Source organism: Dothidotthia symphoricarpi, assembly GCF_010015815.1.
Source record: "Dothidotthia symphoricarpi CBS 119687 unplaced genomic scaffold P153scaffold_22, whole genome shotgun sequence".
In the NCBI taxonomy this organism is placed as follows: domain Eukaryota; kingdom Fungi; phylum Ascomycota; class Dothideomycetes; order Pleosporales; family Dothidotthiaceae; genus Dothidotthia; species Dothidotthia symphoricarpi.
In genome coordinates, this window is record NW_022985029.1 from 278464 (window position 1) to 291303 (window position 12840).

Sequence of the window (12840 nt, forward strand, 5' to 3'; positions counted from 1 at the left end):
CAAAACGATATTGGAACCTAGCAAAGGTATCCATGGGCGCACGCCCTAGCCTATGACCACACCCCTGAACATAACTGCCCGGTAACGGGACTAATGCGAAACTGTGCGGGGTATCGCAAGACTTTATGAGTGACTCTCACGTCAATCTCACACGCGACGACTCTACTCTGCGATACGAGACACGAATAACAACAGGACATTCACTTCATGTTCATAGTTTTATATTTACAGAGTTTATCATATCTGACACACCTCTGTTGGTATGTCGGTGTTGATAGGACTTGTTCAAACCAACATACAGTCGACTTATCTTGTAAGCAGGTTCATATTGACACGTAACTTTTGTGGCAAGCGCAGTGGCTGAATATTCATCGTGCAATTTATTGTTTGACCACATATCGACATCTCAAAATTTGGTCTGTGGCCGGTGTTGAGATTGGTGGCTTCCCAATACTCTCAACATCTTCCATACACAGTATGAAGAAGCGAGGACTTGAAACAAGCAGCTCAACGAACTTTCTTCGACCGTGTGAAGCAATTGGAGTCGCGTATGGTACACTCGCCTTGGTTTCTATTCACGTTATGACTTTTCAACTGGAATAATCACACACAGTTTAATTTCCCACTGTTCCAGCCAACAAACACACTTACGGTATTACACAAGTACTTGGCAGCAGTATTGTGTTCTCAGGATGTCTTCCGGGACGATCAGTTCGTCCCCGATCGGGACTAAAAAAGAGGGTTTGATTAGACCTCGGTTCCACAGGATCGCCCTGCTAGCACTCACTCCTGACGTCGGGGAACGCGGGGAGGAGTTCGCGCTGATTCTGTCAAAGATGTTAAAAGGGTGATGTTCCGTATACCTTCGTCAGCGTTCTGGCGGTTGTGGCACGTCGCTACGGCATCAACATGACCGAGTCCCTTCCTGCCGAGTCCCTTTCCACCGCGCCCGTCTCGCCAAAAGCCGCGCCACTCCCGCCTCTACCTGCATCAGACCCCTTCACGCCGGCGCAATGGAAGACACTACTCGCTATCGCAGATGCATGCGTTCCCGCCATCAAGCCCATATCCCAGGCCAACACACAGACAGAGCTGGCTGTCTCGGATCAAGAGTACGCGGCTGCCGTGGCCAAGTTAAAGGCGCTCACTCCTCAAGATGATCCTGATGCGGGGAACAATGCGAAAGAGTACTTAGCAGTTTCGGCGACGTCAAACCCGGCATTCAAGGAGGAGCTGCACAGGATCTTCGCGTTGTATATGCCTCATGACACAAAGACAAAGATTGGTATGGTGCTGAATATACTGAAGTAGGTGCTTTTCTCGACACAACAGAGGTTCCCTGGGTCTCACTTGCGAACAGTACCCGCGCTGGCTCATACGCGCTCACCGGCTATGTAACGCCCATCAGCGAACAACCAGCACACATATGCGAGTCCATCCTCCGCAGTTGGGCCACTTCACGTCTGGGACCCCTTCGCCAACTGCACGGCCAACTTACCATCCTCACCAAGCAAACCTTCGTCAAGCTCACGCCGTCTCTGCGCCGCATACTCGGCTTCCCACGCGTGTCGATTGGTATGAGGACCGGGAAGGGCTACGATTACGAGTTCATCCAGATTCCGCCAGGCGAGGAGGCCGAAATCATCGAGACAGATGTCGTCATCATCGGCAGCGGCTGTGGCGGTGGTGTATGTGCGAAGAACCTTGCAGAGGCTGGGCAGCGGGTGCTCGTAGTGGAGAAGGCGTACCACTACACTCCAGATCATTTCCCTATGTCAGAGGCTACTGGAATGCACCATCTATTCATGAATGGAGCGTTGATGAGCGCGGACGACGGCTCGATCAGCGTTATAGCCGGACAGGCATTTGGCGGAGGAGGTGTAATCAACTGGAGCGCTTCACTGTTGACTCAGGGCTACGTACGTCGCGAATGGGCGGCGCGAGGGCTGCCGTTCTTTACGTCTGCCGCGTTCCAGGACTCACTCGACCGTGTGTGCGGCCGTATGGGCGTCTCGGCCGACCACATCAAGCAGAACCGCACCAATGAGATACTGATGGAGGGCGCGCGCAAACTCGGATACTCGCACAAGGTCGTCCCCCAGAACACGGGCGGAAGCCAACACCACTGCGGCCACTGCTCGTTTGGCTGCGGCTCGTGCGAAAAGCAAGGCCCATCCGTCTCCTATCTCCCCGATGCGGCGCGAGCAGGCGCAAAGTTTCTCGAAGGTTTCCATGCGGAGAAAATTGTGTTCTCGAACCAGGGCGGCAAGCAAGTCGCTACCGGCGTCAGAGGGACGTGGGTGGCGCGCGACACCAACGGTGGGGTTGCAGGCGAGCCGCTTGCAACCCGGAAGCTCATCATAAGAGCAAAACGCGTCATCGTGTCCGCGGGCACAATGCAGAGCCCCCTGCTTCTCTTGCGGTCCGGGTTGAACAATGCGCAGATCGGGCGAAATCTCCATTTGCACCCAGTCATGTTCCTTGGTGCGATCCACGAGGAGGAAGTCAAGCCCTGGGAAGGCGCAATCCTGACGTCTGTCGTCGGCGAGTACGAAAATCTCGATGGCGCCGGCCACGGCGTGAAGCTTGAAGCAACAAACATGATTCCATCGTCGTGGCTCGTGTGGCTCAACTGGTTGGGGGGTCTGCAGTATAAACTCGAGGCTGCGAGACTAAAACACATGGTAGGCTACATTTCCATTTGTCGCGACCGCGACACAGGACGCGTTTATCCCGACCCCGTGGATGGGCGTGCGCGGGTGCAGTACTCGGTGTCCAAGTTCGATAAGAAGCATATCGTCGAAGGCCTTGTGGCACTCGCGCAGATCCAGTACGTACACAACGCGTCGGAGATCTTCACTGTGGTGCCCGGTATGCCTCCTTTTATCCGTGACCCTGCCAGTCCAGCTGGAGACGGTATCAACGACGCGCGGTTCCAGGCTTGGCTTGAAGAGATCAGGACGAGAGGCTTTCCGGCGCCGGAGAGTATGTTTCTGTCTGCGCACCAGATGGGGACGTGTCGGATGAGTGCACTAGCACGGGATGGTGTCGTTGACCCCAAAGGACGCGTTTGGGGTGTGGAGGGCTTGTTTGTTGCAGATGCCAGTGTATTCCCAAGTGCAAGTGGTGTCAATCCTATGGTCACGAATATGGCGATTGCAGACTACATTTCGAGAGGTATCGCGAAAGGTTTGGAGGGGAGTGCCAGGCTCTAGTCTTGGTATGCAGACACATATACTTGATAATCGGACATGGCTGCTTGTTCTTCGGTTTGCAGCTTACGTCACTGCTGAGTATGAGATTCTGTTGCTGCGGCGAATTTCGCCGGCTCACCTACCTTTACATGTTAAATACTCTAGGGATACGCGTACCTTGCCTTATATGTAGCGTCTATTGTGTCACTTGTTGCGCTTTTGGGCAAAGAACGCAGCTTGCCTCTACGCTTAACCGAACGGATGCCTTACCGTTGTTGCCGGGTCCCGAAAGTCAAGGGTCCAGTTCTTAGCGTATCATTACGTCATATATTCGAGTGGTAATGCACGATGCTCTCCTCCTCACTCGTTCAGAGGTGTCATCTTGCGTGGATCGACAGCGCCAGGTAAAAAGCAGGGTCCGTACATCAATATAGCGAGCCTCACACAGCACACCGTCTCAAGCAGATGTCGGGTGTCTTTGCTTAAGAGCGTGTCGCGCCCGCACTTTCACCTGCCCTGCCCTGAGAGCGAGTGCAAATCTGCGCCCATACAAGACAAACGACAGCTGTAATTCACTGCTCGAGCTCCGAGTCACTGACTGACAAAAGCACTGCCCGTCCTCACTCTCACTCTCACTCTCCACATCAACTTCATCTACTATCCCAGCTCCAACTACCCCTCACACGCGTATTGCGCAACTCACAACATCCACCATGACCAACACGAGCTATGAAGTAGCCGCCGTGCATGAAAATGATGGCACCCGCTTCACCAGCATCCTGCCTCCGCCCATGGGTCTCCTCGACGGCTATGACAACAGACTGCCATGCAGCAAGCAGAAGATCGACGTCCCTGAGGTCTTTCGCCACGCCATGGCCGTCCGCGAAGAGGTCTACGGCCAGCAGGGGATTCCCCTCGAGGCCGAGTTCGACGAAGACGACGCCCGGAGCTGGCACTGGGTCGTCTACGCTTCGGTTAGCACGCCTAAGGGTTCTCCAACCGAGTCGTCCAGGAAAGCGCATGCCAGTGCACCAAAGGATCCCGTCGAGCAGGCCGTGGCCCGCCGTCCCTCTGCCTCGCGCACTCCTGTGGGAACCATCCGCCTGATCCCCCCACCTCATGGCGCGAGCAAGTACCGTCGAGACAGTACGCTAGACGACATGCACACTGACAAGGATCCGCCCAGTGACAGCGGCAACAGTAAGCACCCTAACGAGCCGTACGTCAAGTTAGGTCGTCTCGCTGTGCTGAAAGAGTACCGGGCTATGGGCCTTGGTAAGCTACTCATCAACGCTGCCCTCGATTATGCCACCCAACACCCCGACAACATTTACCTTCCGCCTACGACAACCATCGTGGAGCTGGCAACCCTACATGGCCACAACACCGAACTGCAGTACCTCATGTGGCAAGGTCTTATCATGATCCACGCCCAAGCAGGCCTCCAGCACATGTGGGAGAAGATGGACTTCCACGAGCAGCTCAAGAACGCCCAGGGCGAGGTGGAGATGGAAGCCGAGCCTCACTGGATGGAAGAGGGCATCAAGCACGTGGGGATGTGGAAGAGGCTGAACATTGTGAACGCAAGGTTGTAAAAGAACCATCCAGGACACTCACTCCCCCGCGATTTTTTTATCCTCTCCCCCGGGACCCCCCCCCCTAGGAATTCCTACTTACCTTTTCTTTTGTTAGTACTATCAACCAGCGCTTACTTGCGAGGGCTTTGTCAAATGGCCCCGCGAAATGGGGTACTTCATGATCGGCTGACACCTTTTTTCTCCCGGACTCGGCGAGAGTCCTGTATCTCATTCGCTATTTTTTCACGGCTGAGCTTGTTCTCTCTTTCGGCTTTTTCCTACCACGATGTATACGACGCCACTTCATGATACCCAATTTCTCATTTTCACGCCACGACTGTTTCATTCGCTTCCTTCATAATTGGGTCATGGATCACTGCTTGGCATCGGGTGCGTCTTGGGTCGGCATGGTTTTGCTAATATGGGAGTTTGGGGAAGGCGAGGCGCAAATTCTCGGGATGGTGCTGGCTTAGAATAGATCTAGAGCGTCACATCTTGTTTTTGTTTACATCGCGTCTTTCACTACAAAAGACGCGTCACCTCATATTTTCAGTCGTATGGAGGTGGTATCCTGCACATCAAGCACAAACAATTCAACACAGTTTCATCCAAACCTCTAGCCATATCATGCGATGTCACGCAACATCAACATGATACAATGAGTGAAAGATGTATGCAAGAACTACAAAAAACCACTCCATAGGAGTCTATGTTTAGTGACGACACCACCCCCCATTTCGCCATGCCCCGTGATGCTGAGAAGATAAGATATATACGTGCAAGTCTAAAACGACGATGCTCATCGCCGCGTAGCCTCAATGGCCTTTTCGAGCCCAACGATCCTCAGGCTCTTGCCGCGGCCCAACTTGCCGCTCATCAGGCCAGCTGCAGGGATAAGCGCGTCCTCCCAGTGTCTGAAGATAGCTTTCATGTCGCGGGGCACGCCCTCGAGGACGACATTCGTGAATGGCATGAACGGGCGGTCCTCCTCGGAAACAGCGAGCATGCCGTACTCCTGCGCGAACAAGAGGGCGGTGGAGAAAGCCTGAGCCTGCGAGCGAGATAGAGAACCAACAATACTGCGATGAAATTAGCACCAACCCTCAACGAACGGTAAGGTGCAGAACCAAAACTTACATGTACATTTCGAAGAAGGCGTCAAGAACGTAAACATGCTCTGGCTCCAGATCCCGCTGGCAAAAGGGCATAATCTCCACGACCTTTGTGGTGACGGGGCTTCGCGGGGTCTTGGGCGTCAATGGCGTCTGCGGTCCGAGTTCAGCGTGCGGTCCAGTAGAAGTCGGGGAGAGCGCTGGTCCCCACGAAGGGCGGCGTAACCTCCCGAAGAAGGAGGAGCTCACCTGCAGGCTCGTTTGTCCCCACCCCAGTGTTTCTTGCTGTTGCTCGAGCTTGAAGAGGCGTACGCGGTAGCGGTCGCTGTTCGCCTTGTAGCGCCAGTGGTCGGCGGAGCGGGGGATGACGGGGGCCTTGCCTGCTACCGAGCTGGGAGGGAAGACGTTGAGGAGCGCGGCTGGCTCGGAGCCTTCGTCGACTTCGACAAAGTCGCCGGTGGGCGCGAGATCCATGCCCATGAGTCGTGCGCCCGATAGCTCTTCGGCAGAACATCCGCGGCCCTTCCAGAGGAACACTTTGCCGGTGCTGGTCGAGATGAGGTACGGGAAGGCGGAGCATAGGCTCTTCAGCGAGTAGTCGACTTCATCGAATGCGAGATGACCAAGGTGGCGACGGCCGCACAGCATGAACTCCGTAGACTCTGGCTTCGATCCGCGGCGTGTCATGAGGATCCCACCGAGGGCCTCGAAGAAGTTTGGCGTCTCGTGGCCCTGTCGCACGACGAGGAGCCTGCCTTGCTGGTGTCGAGCGTGGTTCTTCGCAAACGTCTGCGCGTCTTCGAGTGTGGATTCTGCAACACCATTGCCTGCCCAAAGATACACATCTGTATGCCTTGCGCCCTTGGAATCTCCGTATACGTGCGTGCACAGATACATACACTCACGGAACAGAACATGCTCCTCTTGCACGTGCACCGGTGAAAGCCTGCCGTCGACAGTTACCTTCAACATTTCCTTGCGCACGGTGCGGATCTTGCCGCCGGGTCCCAGGTCAAGGGGCGGCGACTTGAGTATGTGCTCTGTATCGATGTTGTCTGCTAGCTGCCCCTCGGTCACTGGAGCGTCGTCGAAAAACTCCGCAAACATGCCGGTCGGCTTCTCAGGCGCAGGTGGTGCTTTAGAAGACTCCGACTGCGGCCTGCCTGCGCTTGGCGGCGGCGACGCGGGGAGGTCCTTGGTCAGTTGCGGGCTAGATTCACGAGACCTCGCTGCCACGAGGCTACCAAGCCCACCCATGAATCCAAGACCAGCCGGTTTGGGCTTGTGTTCTAGAGGTTTAGGGGGCAGGGGCTTTGTTTCGAGTGCTTCTGGTTGAGGTGATCGGATAAGACCAGCGTCCTGCATGGCGGCGCGTTCATCTGCGCGGGTAGGCAGTTTGATCGGGAATTTTCCCTTCGGAGCAGGAGACGGCTGCCTGCCCCACATGGACGAAGCACTCTTTACAGAAATGGTAGATGTCGTGGGCGACGTCTCAGTATCAGACGGCGGCATATCCGTGGGCGCTGTTAGTTTCGGGAGTTCTATGGATGGCTTTGATGGAAGTGTGGGTAGTGGCCGCGAGAATCTCGACGATACTACTGATGGCGATGGAGGCGCTGGCTTTGGCGCTATGGTTGGTTTTGGCTGGAACATTGACAGTGCTGCTGGTGATGGAGACGACGGTTTCATGTTCAGCACCGACGGAGATGATGGCTTCGAGATTATGTTTACCACTGACGAGGGAGACGATGATTGCGAGGACAGTGAAGACCTCTGTGGTGTAAACTGCGCGCCAGAACTCTTCCTATCTGATACCAGTGAGGCCGGCTTTCTCGATATTTCAGGAGACGATAGCTTGGGCGATCCAATCGACTCCGGCCGGGGCGATTGTGGAGGTCCTGAGAGTCCCGACACCCTCCTAGACAGTTCGATCATCGATGGCTTCCTAGGGATTCCCGGTGAAGACATTCGGGGTGACCCAACTAACTCTGGCTGGGGTCCCTGAAGCCCCGATACTCTCCTAGACAATTCTATTGATGACGACCTCTTCGAGATTACAGGCGGTTGTCTGGGTGATTGTGGAGATCCATGCAGTCCAGAAATCCTCCTAGACAGTTCTATAGAAGATGATCTCTTAGAGATTACAGGCGAAGCTCTGGGCGATCCAATAGATTCTGGCCGGGGCGATTGCGAAGACCCCTGGAGCCCAGAAACTCTCCTCGACAAATCCGCCATCGACGGCTTCCTGGGCAGCTCCGGGGTCGATGGCTTTCCGAAATTTCCAGACGCCACGCGTGCTGACTTCGCAGGCGTTGCAGGCCTCTCCGCAAAGGACTGCTTTGTCGCCAATCTCCTTACTGGGAGCTCCTCTAGTGGTCCGTCAGTTTTGGGAGGCTCAGAGCTGGAAAGTACGCGGACAGGCTGGGCCAAAGGGACAGCAGCAGTGGTAGTCACCTTTTCTGGAGCTTTCTCCGCTTCAGCCGCAGCCTCTTTTGCGCGCGGTGCCCTTCTCTTTGGTCCGCGAGCCCGGTCTTTGGTCATGTGCTGCAGTTCTGGGGCAGGTCCCCCTTTCTCGCCCTGTGCGGGTGTGGTGGCAGACTCGGTTGGCGTGCCGTTTGACGGCGACTTGGTGGTGTTCAGGGGCGCTGGGCCTCGAGCCAGCATACTGGCGAGCGCGGGATTGAATCGATCCGCCAGCTTGCTTGCTTTGGCGGGCTCTTTCGCCGCAAAGAGCGGAGCCGGCTGCGGGACGAGATCGGCCATGACAGGTCTGACGCTTGTCCTGAGACTCTTCTTCCTGGCTATCGCTTCAGGTGTGGATTGCTGTTTCTGTGGCGAGGGAGGCCTCGACGTACTGTCTGACCGAGTGAGCTTTTCGCGGATTGCAATCGCTTCGGGTGTCTCAGCTGGCTGGGAGATGCTATCCGACCTCCCGAGAGTTGAGCCGCTCTCCTTGGCTTTCTCCAACATGGCCTCCTTTGTGATGATCAGGCTCTGACGGAACTCGTCGCGACGTACGGTTGGTTTAGGGCCACCAGTCACGTTGAGGGCTTCTTTGCCGCGCAGTATGTTGTCTTTGAGAGGGTCTGGTGCGACGTAGTTTTTCGTCTCGGCCCTCCTCAGCTTGCCAAAGACGTTCTGGAGCTCCGAGCTGTTCTCATTCTTGGGGGTGTCTGTTGTGGGCTGCTGTCGCGACTTTAGACCCGCGCGGAAGTCCTTCTTGGGAGGAGTTGTCGACTTGGGTTTCACTGCCGGTACCAGACGCGGCGAGTCTCGTGCAAAACGGGACGCGACGGGCTTCGAGTTGGTCGGTGTTGATATCTCGTCGGATGATGTTTGCGGTACTTCTGTGGCAAGTGTGAGATGGTCTTTTGACGGCTGATCCTCGCCTACGACGGAGGTGGGTGACAGCACAGACTCGGGTCTTGAGGGTGTCTTTTCTGGCTCTCTGACCTCCTCCTTCTTTCCGATGATAGACGGTTTGGGCGATATCAAGGGATTGGGGGTGGAGAACGGCTCTGATAGCTTTTCGAGCTTCTTGGGCGTCAGATCTTCCAGCTTCTTCGATGGTTGCTCCTCCACCTTCTTGGGCGTCTGCTCCTTGGGCTCCTTGGGGGGGAACTCGAAGTTGCGGGCGCTGGCAGGCCGCAGTTGGAACTCCTTGATAGGAGAAGTTCGACCAGACCCCAGCTCCTTCACGGGCGACGTGCGACCCGAACTCAGCTCCTTCATCGGCGAGATGCGGCCAGATGCAAAGTCCTTGACGGGCGACGAGCGGCCTGAGAGCGACGGGCTGTGGAGGGGACTGCCTCTGCCCAGGTCGACGCTGCTCCGCTGCTGCTTGATGCGGTTGATCTCGGTCATCCATGCTGGCTGGGGCGGCGGCGGGGCCTGTGGCTTCATCTTGGGCGACTCAGGCTTGTTCAGCGCGCTCTCCAGCCAACTCGACTTGTTCGGACTCCAGCGTCGGGAGGGCGTGGGCGGGGCGTCATCCTGGGAGTGGTCGTACTCGCTGAAGTTGGAGGCGACAGACTTGCTGCGGCTGTGGCGGTGGGGGAGGGCAGGCTTGACGAACTCGTCCTTGGGCGTGGCGTCCCTGGTGACGGTGAGGTTGCTCGAGCTGGACGTGGGGCGCGAGGTCGACTCGAGCGAGTTGTCTCTGGTCAGGCTGTTGGGGCGCTCCATCTTGGGGAGGGTGCCGAGGCCGCCCGCGACGCTCCCGCGGCTGCTCAGCGTCGAGTTCTGGCGGTTCAGGACGGGTGGGGTCTGGGTGCTCCAGCGCTTGCTGACGCTGTCGCTGCGCTTGAGCATGGCGCTCTGGACGAAGCCGCCCATGCCCTTGGTCGGCGAGGCGGGGCGGCCGGGCGTCGTGGGGCGCTCGCGCTCGGGGGAGATGCGGCCCTGGGTCGGCGACATGGCGAGGGCGCGTGACGAGCCTGCCCCGTCGCCGCCGTCTGTCGCATCGGCGGCCGTCGTGGGCGGGGCAAACTTCTGCGAGTCCAGCGTGGGCATGGGCGAGCGTGTCGGGGCGGGCCCATCGGCGTCGCCGCCCGAGAGCGACGTGTTGGAGGAGAAGCGGTTGCTGAGGACGGCGCTGTTGCGGCCCGAGTTGGCGCGTGAGGACGGCGACGGCGAGCGCGTGTCCAGCGACTGGGCCACAGACGCGCGCGAGGGGCTGCGTTCTGGGGAAGGTGGCTCCGACGTGTCGCGTGACGAGGCGGCCATGGAGAGAGGCCGACGCCCACTGCCAGACTGCGGGCGCTGCTTCCACGAGAGAGTGCCCGAGCGGCCCAGGGCGGCGGCGCTGGTGGCGGGCTTCTTTGCTTCTGCGTCGTCGTGCATGGCGTCGAGCGGGGGCGGGCTCATGGCCGGCGTGGGCGTGCTGGCGGCCTTGTCCTGGACGGTGCGAGGGCTGGCGGCGGCGCTCACCGACTGTGGTGTCGCGGGCTTGTCTGGGGAGATGGAGCGCGCGCGTTCTGGAAAAACACATCAGCCGGCGCTCTCGACACTTCGACACGCCCACGTGCTGGGCAACTCGGACGCTGGACGCTGCACTCACCGGCTCTCCGCGCCATCCTCTCGCTCTTGCCCTTGATCAGCTCCTCCTCCAGTCTCCTGACCCGGTCGAGGTCCTGCTGGTCGCGCTGGGCCCCGAGCTGCCGGATGTGCTGCACAAACTCGGACGGGTCGAGGTCCTTGTCCTCGGCCATGCTGCCCGTCTTCTCTTCTTCGGCCATGCTGGCTGCCCGTCTGTTGGGGGATACGAGGGGGGAGCTTCGCCGCGGCGGTGAATGGCGTGTCTGCAGTGCCTCGTCGTCACTCGCTCATGCTTCGGCGCTGGAGAGCCGTCGTGCACACGAGATTCAGGCTGCAGAGGGATTGCAAGAGGGACCAGCAATCAGCACACTTCAATTGACGTTTGTTTATCAAGGCAGCTCCTGCTGGGAGTTGGGCCGCTTGTCAAACTCCGCTGCACTAGCTCCTCCACCGCGCCCACCGCTCCACCGCCTGCCGTCCCATGCCCATCCATACACCCCATCCCTCAATACAAGAAGAGACGTGCTTTGGCGTCCTGCACCACCCATTGCAGCCCCTCGTGCAGATTCACCCCCGTCATCGCACTGCACGCCATGATGGTCCATTTGTGCGTCTTGATCGCGTCGAGCCTGAGTCCCTGTGCACGTCAATACCCGTCTGACGTCCATGGCACCTGTCACATACCTCGCGAACCTCGTCCTCGCTCATGGCCCCGGGAACATCGCTCTTGTTCTTGAACACGAGCAGACTTGCCCCCATGAGACGCTGCAGGTGTCAGTACACAGTCGCGTCCATCATCCCAGCACACACACCTCTTCCAGCAATAGCCCCTCCAACTCGTGACGGCAGTCGTCAATCCGCTCGCCGTCCGTCGCGTCGACGACCCAGATGAGCGTGTCCGTCTTCTCAAAGTAGTTCTTCCAGTAGGTCCGCAACGTCTTCTGCCCGCCGACGTCCCCTGCCTTGTTAGCTGGGAGGCAGTTGCGTGACATGGGCACATGTCGTACATATGTTCAGTTTATATCTTCCGCCGTCAGTCTCTCTCCACTACAAGGGCTGCTCTACGCACCCATCATACTCGATCGTCTTGATGATGAATCCGAGCGTCGGGCTAACACTGTTCACGTCCTCGTTCATAATCTTCTTCACGATGGTCGTCTTTCCTGCATTGTCCAGACCCCTCACCTAGTCAGTCTCGAGTTGCAAACTGGGATAGAAACACCCACAACATCAATATCCGCATCTCCTTGTCCTTCAGACGCGCTTTTCGTAGTATCGAGAGCATTTTGAAATGTTCGTGTTTGCAGATAGATTCAAAGTTTGGTTCGCTGTGGAGCTCCGCACTTCCGCTAGTCTCGCCCAGAGCGGAAATATAACATGCATCGACATGTCTCACTTTCAAGCATGCTGCTGAATTGCTGCTTGTATTTGATGACGAGCATTTGAACAATTACAAAGCCGGTAGTTACTCCTTTGCATGGACCAAGCTGCTCAAAAATATGGATAGCGAATCTCATCACTGCCTGGTAATCAATGCTGGAACGAACCTGTCTTGTGACTGATGAAAAGTGGTAAAGGTGAGACAATAGTCGCAAGTTCTCTCACCGCAAAACTAGGCAGAATTTTAAGCTCTGCCACTACTCGAAGCTCTCATCACGCTCCTTCCTGGCTCATTGCGCCTTCCTTAGACGCTGCAGAATCTCCAACTACACCCACAATACTGTTCCACCGACCAAGGACGCCTTAGCCGACACACCAACAATGGCAACGAACAATCTAACTTGGCAACAGCAGCAAGTGTTTGGAGCTGGTGCAGTAAGTGAAAGGCGTACATCAACTCGACACCGCCAAGTTGTCCATCAAACCTTCACCATTCATGCTGCCACTCTGACACTCCACCACCACTTACCGCACCACAAC

The 12840-nt window shown here is 57.0% G+C and overlaps 4 protein-coding genes across 4 annotated transcripts; 2 read left to right on the top strand and 2 right to left on the bottom strand.

The window, feature by feature from the left end:
• The first annotated feature begins 887 nt into the window (after positions 1-887).
• P153DRAFT_370609 (long-chain fatty alcohol dehydrogenase) lies at positions 888-3260 on the top strand. Its single transcript, XM_033669078.1, has 2 exons — positions 888-1307; positions 1361-3260. The coding sequence occupies exons 1-2, from the start codon at positions 910-912 to the stop codon at positions 3213-3215; spliced, it is 2253 nt and encodes a 750-aa protein (XP_033519087.1). The 5' UTR covers positions 888-909; the 3' UTR covers positions 3216-3260.
• Positions 3261-3907: 647 nt separating this feature from the next.
• Positions 3908-4789, top strand: P153DRAFT_301453 (uncharacterized protein; the record flags this gene model as incomplete). Its single annotated transcript, XM_033664383.1, has 1 exon — positions 3908-4789. One exon carries the CDS (start codon positions 3908-3910, stop codon positions 4787-4789), a length of 882 nt encoding a protein of 293 aa, XP_033519088.1.
• A 390-nt stretch (positions 4790-5179) lies between these two features.
• On the bottom strand, positions 5180-11358 carry P153DRAFT_125259 (uncharacterized protein). Its single transcript, XM_033662008.1, has 3 exons — positions 10943-11358; positions 5909-10859; positions 5180-5850 (listed from the first exon to the last, which is right to left on the bottom strand). The coding sequence occupies exons 1-3, from the start codon at positions 11118-11120 to the stop codon at positions 5571-5573; spliced, it is 5409 nt and encodes a 1802-aa protein (XP_033519089.1). The 5' UTR covers positions 11121-11358; the 3' UTR covers positions 5180-5570.
• A 67-nt stretch (positions 11359-11425) lies between these two features.
• Positions 11426-12205, bottom strand: P153DRAFT_301692 (ADP-ribosylation factor; the record flags this gene model as incomplete). The annotated part of the gene is made up of 6 exons (XM_033664398.1): positions 11426-11557; positions 11605-11685; positions 11733-11878; positions 11928-11944; positions 11990-12100; positions 12147-12205. 6 exons carry the CDS (start codon positions 12203-12205, stop codon positions 11426-11428), a joined length of 546 nt encoding a protein of 181 aa, XP_033519090.1.
• Between the last annotated feature and the right edge of the window lie 635 nt (positions 12206-12840).